Source organism: Belonocnema kinseyi, chromosome 6 (assembly GCF_010883055.1).
Source record: "Belonocnema kinseyi isolate 2016_QV_RU_SX_M_011 chromosome 6, B_treatae_v1, whole genome shotgun sequence".
NCBI lineage: Eukaryota > Metazoa > Arthropoda > Insecta > Hymenoptera > Cynipidae > Belonocnema > Belonocnema kinseyi.
The window spans coordinates 29,097,948-29,112,480 of record NC_046662.1 but is presented as its reverse complement, the minus strand read 5'-3'; the positions used below and the strand labels follow the sequence as shown (position 1 = coordinate 29,112,480).

General features: G+C 24.4%; 1 protein-coding gene across 1 annotated transcript in view; it reads right to left on the bottom strand.

Moving 5' to 3' along the window:
- The window catches only part of LOC117174783, a 103,743-nt gene extending 89,609 nt beyond the window's left edge, over window positions 1–14,134 (bottom strand). Inside the window, exons 1-2 of the mRNA XM_033364149.1 lie at window positions 13,834–14,134; window positions 7,015–7,151 (exon numbers count right to left, since the gene is read on the bottom strand). Of these exons, the coding sequence (XP_033220040.1) occupies window positions 7,015–7,151; window positions 13,834–14,134 (438 nt within the window). The remainder of the gene's footprint in view (window positions 1–7,014; window positions 7,152–13,833) is intronic.
- Between the last annotated feature and the right edge of the window lie 399 nt (window positions 14,135–14,533).

Genomic DNA, 14,533 nt, shown 5'->3' with positions numbered 1-14,533 from the left:
TATATGTATATATGTATGTATGAGACATAATGTCTTATTTGAGTTGAGCCTAAATTTATAACGTTAATCTCTCTAGATTGTATACATTTAATTGTATCACATAAATATAGTTAATTACTTGTGAAAATTGAATATTTGTAATAATTTAGTAACTTACTTTCTCGCAAATCAAAAATTAGTACCTGAGACAAATGTTTTGACCAGAATTAAGCAATTTAAATCAGATATAATTTTGTGAATATCTTTTTTTGTTCCCACATTGTTTTTATATTCGTGTATTTTATTTAGTTCCATTTTCAAACAAATGTTTAAAAAATTGTTATAACATTAATTAATTAATTTGAATTGAAAGCGATCAAACTGCTGAAAAAATATATTTAAAATGATTTTGAATTGAAAAGATCTAAATTGAACAATTTTAGATAAAGGTAAAATTTATAAAAGGATAATAGTCCAAAAGGAATGAAAAAAAAATGAACTTGTATTCTTGTTCAATAAAAGTGCTTAAAATTAAATCATTTGGAATCAAAATTTTGTTAATGAGACGCTCTAAATAGTGAAAAATCTTAGAATTAAATTTGAAAATTTGAAAATTTTATTACAAAAGAGTTCAAATATAAATTCACATTCAAAGTATTAAAAATTGACCAAATTTATTTTAAATTAAAAAAATTCAAAATTGAATGATTTTAGATTCAAATTTAAAATACAGGACAATGAAAAAACGTTACAAACTAAATATATTTTTGTATTAGAATTTCAAAAATTTAATTATTTAAAATGCAAACGATTGAAATTATCAAGTCGAAACTTCTGCAGATCTATAATTTCAAATTGTTATCGCATAATAAAAAATTGTGAATTTCAAATAGTGCAATTGTGAACATTTAACTTATAGTTATTATTCATTCCAATTAAATATTTTTCAAGCATAAATAATTAATTTTTTTATCTTTTTAACTGAAAAATAGACAATTTTAAGATATAGCACTGAAAATTATAATTTAGTTAGAAAAATGCAAAACAAGATTGCTATATCAATATTTTAAATTGTTTAAAATTCAAATCAAGCAATTAAATTCGAAAAAATAGCCGAAATTATTGTGAAACTTGAAATTGGATACGTTCAAAAATTTCAAAAATATCAAATAAATATTTTTAAGTTAAACCTTTTAAAGAAAAAACTTGTTTATTAGGCATTTAAAATTAAACTCTCTTAGAATTATACATTTAAAACTTTAATTTTTACTTTGAAATTACAGGAAATTTCAAGTTGATAAATATATTATTAAGAAGTATACAATGCTGTAGTATCAACTTATATTGAAAGTGATTAAATATATTTTCTACTATAAGATTCTAATTTATCTAAAAAAAATCACTCTTGTTTTCACAGTTTCAGATTGAATAATAATTTAGAGATTATTATTTTTTACTGTGAAATCATAAAAAATTAATCATTTTTTAATTTGGCATCTCGATTCTTAAAATTCAATTATTTTAAACCTAAAATGCAAAATTATTGACTTGAAAATAAGCAATAAATAATTTACTTGTAAGGGGAACAACTTCATGTAGAAGTCAATTTTGTAAGCTGTGTAACTGGGGTATACTGACAAGCTGTCACATTGACGTGTCAGAGAAAGTCGCGCGACTTTATTAAATTTTTTTTAACTTTTTAAATTATTTTTCAATACTTTTTTTTACTTTAAAAAATGTTTTTTGATTTAAATTTCCACCCTCTGAAAAGCTATTATCGGAAGTACAATTTTTAACCAAAGAAGATTCAAATTCGACCTTAAAAAAATATATTTTCAAACCAAAAATACGAATTTTGAAAAAAGAGATAGTTTTTCAATCAAAACTGAAATAGTTAAATTTTCAACAACAAAAAACGAGCTTTCATGAAAATAGTCACATTTTTAACTAAGCAGATAAAGTTTCAATCAAAAATATTACGTTTTAACAACAAAAAATCAAATTTTAGCAATGTAGTTAAATCTAATAATTAAGCTAAGTAGTTGAATTTTCAACTAAAAAAGAGAAATTGTGAATCCAAAATTTGATGGTGTTGAATTGTCAGCTAGAATGATTCACTTTCAATTAAAAAGTTACATTTTTAGAGACCAAATTAATTTTCAATCAAAATAAGAACATATTTTCAACAAAAACTGAAATGCTCAATCAAAAACAAATAATTATTACCGAAAAGTAAAATTTTTAACCGAAAAAAATTCCATTTCAAATTAAAAAGGAATTTTTAAAACAAAACTGCAATAGTTTTTTCAGTTAAAAAAGATAATTTGAAAAAATAAAATAAAATAGTAAAATTTTCAACTAAAGAAATAAATATTCAAATAAAAGCATTAGTTTTTAAGCAATATTTTTCACTTAAGTAGCTAAATTACCATACAAATAGAATAAATTTTAAATGAAAAATTTAATAATATTGATGTTTCGACCTAAAATATTTTTATTTTTTATCAATAACAATAGAATTGAATCAAAACCCTAAAGAATTTTTAACAAAATATTTGAATTTTTAATGTAAGAGATAAATTTTTAACAAAAATAATGCATCTTCAACTATGAAAATTAAATTTTTAACAAAACCCTTCAATTTTAAACCAAGAAGTTAAATTTTTAACTAAAAAGGATAAATCGTCTACCAAAAATGTAATAGTTTCATTTTTAACACAAAAAAACTAATTTTACACCCAAAAAAATCCATTTCTAACAAAGTATTAAAACATTAAATAAAATTGTTAAATTCTTAACCAAAAATAAAAATGTTCAACAAAGCAGTTAAATTTTAAATTGAAGTATAAATTTATTATCAAATTTTTGACTTTGCAGCAAAATAATTGAATTTGCGACCAAATTGTTGGATTTTTTACCTAAAAAGATAAAATTTCTACCCAAAGATATGAATTTTTAACAAAAATGTAAACTTTTTACTAAGAAACATTAGTTTTTAATAATATAGTTCAATTTGTGATACAGAGGACAATTTTCAACAAAAATAATGAATCTTCAAACAAAAAATTAATTTTTTACAAAGAAAATCAACTTTAAATCAAGTAGTTCGATTTTCAACTCAGAAAGATTAATTTTATTTGAAAAAATGAAATAGTCAAATTTGTAACAAAAAGACTAATTCTCAACCAAAAAAATCCATTCCTAACAAAGTAGTAATATATTTAATCAAGTATTTAATCAAGTAGAAACAGTTGAAATTAATCTAAAACGGCACATTTACAAGAAAACTGTTAATTTGTTAACCCGAGAGGATCATTTTTAATAATATTGTTGAATTTGTATAAAAATAATTAAACTGTTAACCAAATTTTCATTTTATACCTAAAAATATAACATTTTTACCTAAAGAGTTGAAGTTTAAACAGAATCTTACATTTTTATGCGGGAAAAATTTTTCATTTATGAAAGAAAAAAATTTCCATCAAATTGTTGAATTTTCAACCAAAAAAGTTAATAAGAATGAATTAATATAAAAAATACAATTTTAATAATATTTTCTTTTTGAAGACCATCGTAACGAATGATTTTGTCGTAAATGAAGATAAGATAAAATGTATCAATATTGTTGTAAAAATATAAATATTAAATTTTCAATTCATATTTTTTATCCTATTTATTCAGTTGGGTTTTCTTCATTTTTAAAATGAAAATGTATACAAAAGAAACATTCTTTACAAAAGATATAATAGCAGATTACTTAACCAAAAAGAATTTGCTTAACAAAAAATAGTTCGATTTTCTTATTTGCCTTTATTAATTCAGTTCGTATTTTTATGAAAAACGAGAAAAAAGGCGAATTTTCTTTCAAATTTATCGTTGTCAGAAAAAAATTCAATTTTTCGAGCAACAAATTCTCGTGAAAACAAAAATGGTTTAATCCACATAAAATGTTTATAACGCGTCTCTCATAGAATTAAACGTGTAACAAATAAAAATTTGAATATTTTTTAACTTAATTTTCTCTGTCACATCTCACAAATTTTTTAAAAGGTGTTGAATTTTGATCAAGCATGGCTTATTTTGGAAAGAAACATTCCCGAAAACTTTCCTGTTTACAATTTTCAAAATAAGTAAATAATCTGCAAATATAGTCATTTGTTAGGAATTGTTTTCTTTAAAAAAAATTGTTATAACTATTTCAATCATTGAGAAATTTACTTTCAAAATAGTAAAATGTAAAATTGTAGAGAATATTTTGCCTACAAAAATAAGCTGTCATTTATTAAAATTGAACAATTTTTATCTATTTGTAAAAAAACAGAAGTAAGAAACTGATCAGTGGTATTATTGTGATTTCTAAAATCATATAAAACTATTTTTTTCAGATATCTAATTTTTACTACAGCAACTATCTTAATAATTTAAAATGTTTCAAATCGAGTCTCTAAGTTAAAAAATATTTAAGGTGAACAATCTTCAATTTGTAGAGTAACAAATTAAACAATTGCGCATTTAGAACATGAAAAAGTAATGAAATCAAAATTGTATAATTTCAAGTTAAGCTATTTAATTTTAAGTATGTATTCGAAGTAAAAACGATCTTAAAATTATAACTAGAATTTTGGAAGTTTCAGAAAAATCAACATACCGATAAGAAAAACTCTTTTATTGAGCATTTGTTTATAAAATTGTTTACATAAACAGTTAATTTTAGCTTGTGCTAATTTTTCGTTACAAATTATGTCTTGTGAATAATCTTAACAGCTAGCGTGAAACAATTTTTTCTATGAGAAAGAAACACTGTTGAACATTTGTTTAAAGAATTGTTTATAATAATTGAGCTAAGTATTATTAGAATTATTTCTATTGTATCAATACAGATTAGGGTGTTCAAAAACTTTTTTGTCTCGAATTTTCATGAATATCGCCCGGAAATTTAGTTGAATCCACAAAAAATAAATCCATTGTTTTCGTGTTGAAGAAAAATTATATTTAGAGTTGGCAAAAGCCCCATAAAAAATCCCGTATTTCCCATAAGAAAAAAAGACGTTTTCTAATTTTTTTAAAATCGTTAATATTAGTTCAATTGATAAAATAGAAGTGAATAATTAATTTTTAAATAACACCCTCCCAAGTCTGTTTTTAGGGTCCCAAAAACCCCTATAAGTGAAAATGGGGTTTGCGAGTTCTTGGCGCTAACTATGTCTTTTTTTGCGATTTTTGAAAAAAAATTGTTTCTATTACATGCATAAAATACCACTTCATATGTACTGATAACTTGATATTTTAGGAAATTCTTTTTGGCAATTTTCTCTTAGAATAATACTATAAAATTACAGTTTTTTCAACAATTGTCCACATTTTGTCCAATTTTCAATTAAAGTAAGTTACAAAATAAATCAAATTTAATAAATTCATTGTTTAAGCAAATAATAATAATAATATTCAATTTGAATAATGCTAGAAAGTTGCGTTTTAATAAATAATGTAATAAATAATGCACGTTAACAAAAAATTGTTTAGAGCACTTATAATTGGTATCTATTATTTATTACTATTATGTTATATATATTATGTCTCCTCTTAGATAAGTGCTATAAAGTTTCAGTTTTTTTAACTTCTAAACTTTTTGTCCACATTTCACTCAGCAAATTAATCATTAATGAAAATTTAAAAAAAGTTTATTTCAACTTTTGACTACTGTTCATAACTCTCTTTTCTTAAAGTAAAGCTGGAAAGTTTTGTTTTTCTGAAATCTTTAGTTTTACTTGGACATGTTAGTTATGAACAAATAATAAGTGAACCAGAACAAGAATCATTTTTAAAATAATATTATGCTTTTTAATAGAATTATTTTCGTTCTTTCCTCAATGCTTAAAAAAAATAATTAGAACAAAAAAGAACTTTATTGCAAGGTGCAATAGAAAAACTTTGAATTAAATCATCTATTTTTGAATCAGCCCGACCCTGCAGAAAAAAAATATTTTAAATGTTTTTTATCTAATGTTCATTTTTTATTTGTTCTTACTCAAACATGTAAAGCACTTTCAAATATTTCAGAAAAATCCGCAATTTTTTAGCAGTAAGCAAAAAGAACATTTTTAACAATTTATTTTAATTTTCTTAAAATTAAAATGTTTCATTCGTAGCTGTTTTGACAGACGCATGGTGAAATAACCAATCCATTATTTTTTGATAGTACTTTTTTTACTTCGCACTGAAGTTGGTTTAAATAAAAAAAAAGGAAGTTGAAAAATTAAATAATCAAAAATGATCTCAAAAGTCCCATAAAAGTGCAAAAAACACATCCCTATTTAACAATGGTGAATTAATTTCCGAGAAATGTACGTATATCAGTACAAATCAGTAAAATTAAATAAATTGTACATCAATGTAAGACAATTTCATTTCTACAGACGCTTTTTATTAATTTTAGAACATTCATTTAATACAAATTTCGATCTCAAAATGATTTCTTCGGACAAATAGTTATTGAAGAACAAGAAAAAATCTGCCACGGCCCGGATTTGAACAGGGAACGCCACTATCCATGAGTAGAGCATTAACCAATTACGCCACCATACCCTCAACATATATTTTTTTCTCTTTATAGCTACCTTTTCTACAAGGTAATGCGATACGCATTTTTCATCTCCAAAAGCTCTACCAATTTTTATCAACATGAGATTCATCATCATTAATTTAAAACGAAGCTTCGATGAAAAACAAGAAAATATTTTTTAAAGCCTCGGTGACGTAAATCATTGACGCTCCACTGATGGATAGTGGCGTCCCCGGTTCAAATCCAAACTGAGGCAGATGTTTTCTTCTTCAAAAATTATTTGTCGGAAGTAATAATTTGAAAAAATTTTCTTAAGTAAAAAATAACATCCCTCAAAAATTAATTAAACTTTATAATAATAAAAACTCCTGTTTTTGTGTTAATTAACTTTCTGATGCAATTAAAAAGTACCGTGAAGATTAGTTATTCATACTTTTTTTTCATAAAATCCAATAGCATTTTACGTAAAGTACCTGAACTAGGTCTCCGAGATCGGCCCCGGCGGCAGTGAAGTTGAGGTGGCATAAAAATGGCAGTCGATCCTCCCTCGGTCGTCGAACCTCCACTTCGTAGGTTCGACCAACGTCGCCGTATAGAGTTCGATTGCACGCTGGAATGAAATGAAGGAGTCATTAAAATTAGGAAAATTTATTTAATTGGCTTTAGAACTTAAATTATTGGTAGGGTTGATTGGTGTAAGTCTGCTAATGGGATGAATGTAATAAATAGGAAATTTAGAATGAAAAACAAATTAGTTATTGACTTTTTTTACATACATCCAACATAAAAATTAACATAAGATTTCAATAAAAATTTAATGAAATTTTAAAAAAATGTAACATATATAAATTATAACATCATTCCAGAATAGATCGTTTGATAGCTTTTTGAGGTACCTTAAAAAAATTGTTAATGATATATATTCTCTGGGAGTTATGATGATTCATTTTTCCCTTAATGTAAACTAATATATTTTACATAATTTTTTTTTCTCTTAGAGGAAGTGAAAATAACAAAAATACAAAAAGGTCATTCAAAATGTCTCAAATCAAGGAGTATTTTATATTTTTGCATAAAGTTAGAATTAAGGTACTTGTCGTGAGAAAAGTCAGATATCTGAAAAAATAGTTTTTCTAAGATTTTAAGAATTAAAATATTGTAACTGATGTCATTTCACATAAAAAAACTTTTTTAAAGAAAAATGTTAAAATTCCAAACAAATAGCATTAATTTTAAACGTCTTTCTTGCAATTGAATTTTTTTAGACCACCGCTTCTCACTGATTTTTTTAAAATTATTTCATTTTAATAAATAGCTCATTTTTTCTGAGTAAACATTCTCTACAACTCTAATATTTCCAATTTTAAAAATACATTTTTCTATGGCTTTTATAGCTTATCCTATGGCTCTAATTTGCAATACAAATTTTCGGTGAGAAAAATTTTTAAACCGATAATTATATTTAAAAATTCTTTAGTTATTTTGAAAATTAGAAACAATAGAGATGCAGAGAATGTTTACCCACAAAAAAGTTAAGTATCAAAACGCAATAATTTTTACAAAATTTGGTAAGAAGCGAAGTTCCGATACAATTCAATTGCAAAAACATGGTTTATATTAATATTTTGCTTTTGTGAATTTTAATATTTTTCATACAAAAATATTTTTCATTTGAAATGACATCAGTTATAATATTTTGACTCCTAATATCATAGAAAAACAATTTTTTCAGATATCTGACTTTTGGCACAATTACTTTAGGTTAGTGAAAAATTTTTTCTGTTTAAGGAAGCTTTTTTTAAATTTTATAAGCACCCTTACGCTGTGATAAAATTTATTAATATTGTAGGTCAATCAATTCGCCTGAAATCAAGAAATCTTTTATATTCATGCATCAACTTTCAATTATGTTGATAAAAAAAGTTTAAAAAATAAGAAACTCATTTTTAAAATATTCTTATTGATGAAGAAACTATACAACTGCATTTGTATAAAAAATTAGTTTTTTATATCGTAAGATTTGTTGTAGGAAGATGAATTTAAACATGCTAATCTTTATATAAAATTGTTGTTAAATTTCGAGATAATTGGGTTTTGATTAGCATATCTATAGCGACTTTCGACAATTCCTTATAAGGAAACAATACATTTTAAAGCGAAATCCATTCAAGTTTATTAATAATATAATAATTAATAATTATAATGAATAATTAATATAAAAAATACAATTTTAATAATATTATCTTTTTGAAGACAATCGTAACGAATGATTTTGTCCTAAATGAAGATAAGATAAAATGTATAAATATTATTGTAAAAATATAAACAGTAAATTTTCAATTGAAATTTTTTTATCCTATTTATTCAGTTGGGATTTCTTCATTTAAAACATGAAAATTTAATAGTCAGGTTCAGTAGATTTGAATTTCATACCATTTAAAACTATTATTCTCACAAAGTTGTAAACAATAACAAGTAATTTTTTAACAAACAAAATTTAAAAAACATGCATGAATGCCACATTTTTTAATCTATTTTTTCTTAATAGAATTGTTTCTTTATTATTCAAATTTGTAAACTGAAGAAAAAAAATTATTTGTCGTTAAACTTGAAAATAACAAGGTTTCTTAAGGATAATCTTAGGAAAATTAAATTGTTTTAATAAGTAATTAAAAACTTGGCCAAGTCTTTACACTCTTCTATTTTTTCAATTAGACTAAAATTTTAATTATCAAATTAATTACTTTAGTATCAATTATATATTTTTTATTATAAAACCTAGCAGTTAATTATAATGTGATAATATTACAAAAAATGCCCTATGCGCTATATATTTCCTCTCACGTGATTTTTAAATAAAAATATAAATTATTATAAATATAAAATTTTAGTATTTCATAGTATCTATTATCTAAAATAATTTAAAAGAAAATCAAGGCCAATATTTTCGATGGTGGAAGACAATTAATATCTTCACATTAGATTTTGTAACCTTACAGTTGTAAATTTTATTATTTAAAGCAAAAATCATTCGTTTAATAATTTTTTTAAAGATAAAAATTTTAGGTAAAATACACGAACATAGTCCGAAAGTTTTTAAAAAATTCTAAATATTGTTGTGAAACTCCATTATCCAACATTGATAAAATTTATAAATCTACCTTAGAATCTAATTTTTTGTTTTAAAAATATCGATTTGCGTCAAAAAACACTAAAATAATCAAAAGTTGTTTGAAGATTATTCATTTTTTTAATATAATGATTAATAGTTTAAAATGCGTAAAATGTATGAGCCTCTAAGAGCAATTGATTTTGGTTTAAAATAAAAAATTAAAATAAAAAAAACCTCTTAAAAACGGTAAAATGTTAATTATTGAAAATGTTTCAATCTTTGAAATCTAATAATCTCTGATTAAAAAACCCTATTTCCGGTGTATAATCCAAAATTTTTTAATGAGGAATTTTGATTATTATCTTTGTATAAAAATCCTTCCAAAACTAATCAAAAATTTTGTGAAATTTTAATTCTTCTTTGAAACTTTAGGATTTTATACAAAATTCTTATAACTAAATACTAAATTTCTATCTTTTTTTATTATCATTTTTTCACGATTTTAGAAGAAGCATTAAAGAAAATTATCAAAAGAAAATCAGTATGAAAATAAGTGATGTTGAAATAATGAAAGAATTGATGCAAAAATTAGTGAAACTATAAACAAATGATTTATTTACATATTTAACGCAGGATTTTAAAGGAGTTTACGAAATCCTACACATTTCTAGGAATTTTACAGGATTATAAAAGGCTGAAAAATTTAATAAATCAACGGATCTAAACAATTTCAAGATTTTAATACTTTTGAAATAATTTTAAGATATTTTGGAAGTTTAAAGGATATATCATTTATAAAGAAATTTATTCAATAAATTAAATTCAAATTTTATTTTAAAGGATTTCTGCGGATTTCAATAAATTCAGGGGACATGAAGGATTTAAGAAATATTTTTAATATTTTGAGTTAATTTGAAGGATTCCAAACAATTTCAAGTAATTTTCGCAAAATTAAATGGATTTGAATTCACCTGGTAGAATTTCAAAAATTGATATTTATTTCAAAGAATTTCACAAGCTTTAAAGAAATTTAATAGAATCTTCGAGGATTTCAAAAATATCTAAGGATTTCGAATAATTTATAATTGTTTTAAAAGATTTTTTTTATTTATCAAGATTTTAAGTTTTTACAAAGAATTTTGTAAAATTTCGAAAGATTTCAACAGACTTTAGCATATTTTATGAGATTTGAGGGATTTTATATGACCGACAAGTATTTCAAAGATTTTAGGTGACTTCAGAAACTTCAAGGGATTTCAACGGATTTCTAGACATTAAAGGATTAAAATATATTTTTTCTCAAGGTGCTTTAAGGAAGATCAATTCATTTTTAGAGAAATGTAGGAAATAAATTAATTTTTATTTCGAGGAATTTCAGTGCATTTTAAGAAATTCAACGGATATAAAAGAACTTAAAACTATTTAAAATATTTTGAATTATTTTAAAAGGTTCCAAAAAATTGCAAGTGATTTTAAGGAAATTCAAGGGATTTGAATTAATTTTTTAAGATTTTTACAAATGGACTCACAATGTATATTCCTTATGATAGTACAATGTTAAAAAAAATAGAAAAGAAAATATAAGTGTGGGTTTTTTGAGAAAGTCGACTTTTAATATTTTCAGATAAACCGTTATCGATTTCAGAAGAAGGTGGAAAACTCGACAAGAAAGTGGAAAGAAATATTAAATATCTAAATTACGCTACAGGCTATATTATTTAAAAAAATGTTTTTTTTTAAACAATAAAAAATTGTAAATACGCTTACATCGTAAAAAGTTTTTTTTTAATTCGGTAATATTAACATTTTCCATCAGTAATTATTTGTATAAAGCAAGACGACAGAAATTTCTGAAAATTAGCAATAATACACAAAAATGTATTTTTCTTATTTTTTGGTCAAATTTGGGGCTTTCTCTGGGGGGGCGGGGGGTAAGAGTGGATTAAAAATAAATATTATTAGTATGGTTTTATATTGTAGACAGTCCTCTGAAACTCTCTAAACTATTGTTAATTAATTTCCACAAAAATTATTGTTTGCACAATTTATTATTATTGTTTGTTGTTAATCATTGTTAATGATATTAAAATTGAATATTGCTAAAAATTACAGTTTTTTAACAAATTTTCGAAAATTTTTGTCCACTTTTCATTTTCAGTGAGCAAATATTCAATTTAATATAGTTAAAATATTGTTATTTGATCCATTTCTTAATTAAAGTGAAGTAATAATTAATTCAAGCTTACAACAATAATTTATTATTTTTTAAAATAATATTCTCTTCGCTTAAAGTTAGAAACTTGTGGTTTTCTCTAAAATTCTTAACTATTCGTCCTCTTTTCACTTGAAATGACTTAATAATTATTAAGGTTAAGCACAAATAATAGTTTAAACAAATTATTATTGGTAATAACCATCTTAATCCGTATTTATGCCAGATAATAACGGTTTCTTCCTAAACTTTACCTTTTTCCCCCTTTTCACCTAATGAGGTCATAATATATGTAAGTTGATAATAATAGTTGCTTAAGCAATTTACTATTGTTTATAACGATCTTATATTAGCTGAGTACTAGAAACTTGTATTTTTTCTGAAATTGTTAACTTTGCTTTGCCATCTTGGTTATAAACAAATAATGAATAGACACTAGAGAGAAAAATATTTTAACCAACCGTTTTCTTTTTCGTGAATATATTTTGTGGTGGGGGTGGGGGGGGGGGTACGATACCAAAATGTGTTTAAATCCAAATTGATCTTTGACGCTTTGAAAAAAACTTTTTGTTGTAATTAAAAAAAACTTTTACAAGTTACTTACAGACCTAGTCCTCCCACCTACTTCTAATTATTAAATTCTTTTTTGTGACTAAATAAAAAAATTATTCTTGTTGAAGTTCACTTATTCATAAGTAGCATATTCATAATTTATAAGTAAAAAGTCAAAGATAAACTTACGTTTTCAGAAAAAATGAAATATTGAGCATTATACTTTAAGAGAAGATAGATATAAAGAATAATCAATTGTTTAAATAACCTTTTTTGTTAAATCTCACTCACTATTACCTCACTATGTGAAAATTATTTTTAAAAAGTTTAACAGTTTAGAAAAAGCCGCAAATTTTTATCACTTATCTAAGAGAGGATAGTTATAAACAATTAAAAATTGTTTAGGCAACTTTCAGAAGAAACTGCAAATACTGCAACAAAATTTTTGCTAAATTGAATTACTTGTTAATCCACCCGGAGTAAAAAATTTATTAATGTTGATAAATTTTATAAAAGGCCGCAACTTTCTAGCATTATTTAAATTTAATTTTAATAATAATAATAAATTCTTGGAGCCATTAATTTTTTTACTTTGATTCGTTATTTCACCCACTTTAATGAAAAATTGAACAAATAGTTCAAAATTTTCAACAAAAAAAACTGCAATTTTCTAGCTTTATTTTAAAAGAATATCGTAAACAATAACAAGAAATCGTTGATGCAATTGTTTTTGTTAACAATAATGAACTATTACCTTATTCTAATTGAAAATCGTACAAAAGGTGGTATTTTTTTGGCGACTTTCTATCTCTATTCTAAGATAAATTTGCTACAGGCAACAATAAATTATTTAAACAATGTAATTAAACATCCAGTTATTAATATAAAGTAGTATTTAATATATTAGAAACAATTTGCATTGAAAACAATTGCCAAAAAATCATAATTAGCGCCAAAAACTCGTAAACCCCTTTTTTCACTTATGGGATTTTTTGGGGTACATATAATACAGAGTTATGAAGGTGATATTTAAAAAGTAAGATTTTATTCGTAGTCTATGGCTATTTTTAAAAAGAAATTTTAAGTTTCAACTCGATTAATTTAAAACTGGTAATTCGAAACAAAATTTGCCAGAGTCTTTTTTTATTTTCGGAGATACGAGCTAAACTACTTGGGACCTGCGCCACCTCTAAATATAATTTTTTTTTCAAAAAAAAAAAAAAAAAATTATTTTGATGTGGATTAGAATCAATTTCCGGGCCACATGCATGCAAGTACAAAGAAAATTGTTGGACGCACCCTAAGAAATATTTTGGAACTTTGGACCCCATATAAAAAAAATTGATTAATTATTGGATTTAAAAAATAGTAATTTTTTCAAAATAATAAAATTGTTGTTGGAATTCTTGTACATACGGGAGCAATATCTCGGTTCATCGGAGTTGTCGCCGCAGTCATTCTGATCGTCACAATACTTGTCCTGAGAAATACAGTGGCCAGTACTGCAGAGGAACTCTGATAATCTGCAGCCGGAAGTGGGTGGCGCAGTGGTGAAGGTGCCGGCAGAGGAAGTTGCCGAACGGGCGAAGACGGAGAAGCCGGGATAACCGGAAAAGCCAGAATACCCGGGGATTTCCGGAAAACTAGCGGACGAAGCCGAGGCCTCGACAGAGGCCGCGATCGCGGCTGCGATCAGCAACCGCCGGCAGACCAACATGCCCCCTCACCCTGCAACAAAAAAATTAAATTATTCCATATTTTTATTTATTTATTCACGCAAAAAGTATTTATAATATTGGGAAAATAATCAATATCATAGAGCATATTTTTTAAGTTCTTTTGAATTTTATCACTATTTATTTTTGTTCTGACAAGTTAGGGGGCGTTCTTAAATTACGTAACAGATTATGGGCCCACACTCTGTATCATACTTGCGGCTGAATACCTCAACACCTGTTGAAGCGAAAAATTAAAAAAAAATGTAAATCATTTCTTACAACACTTGTTCCTGGCGAAAGAAAAAAAAGAAACTTTTTTTATTATATTGTATATAACGCACGTATTTATACAATTTGAGGAATTTTTGGAATTCACAGAATTTGCAGAATTCATATAA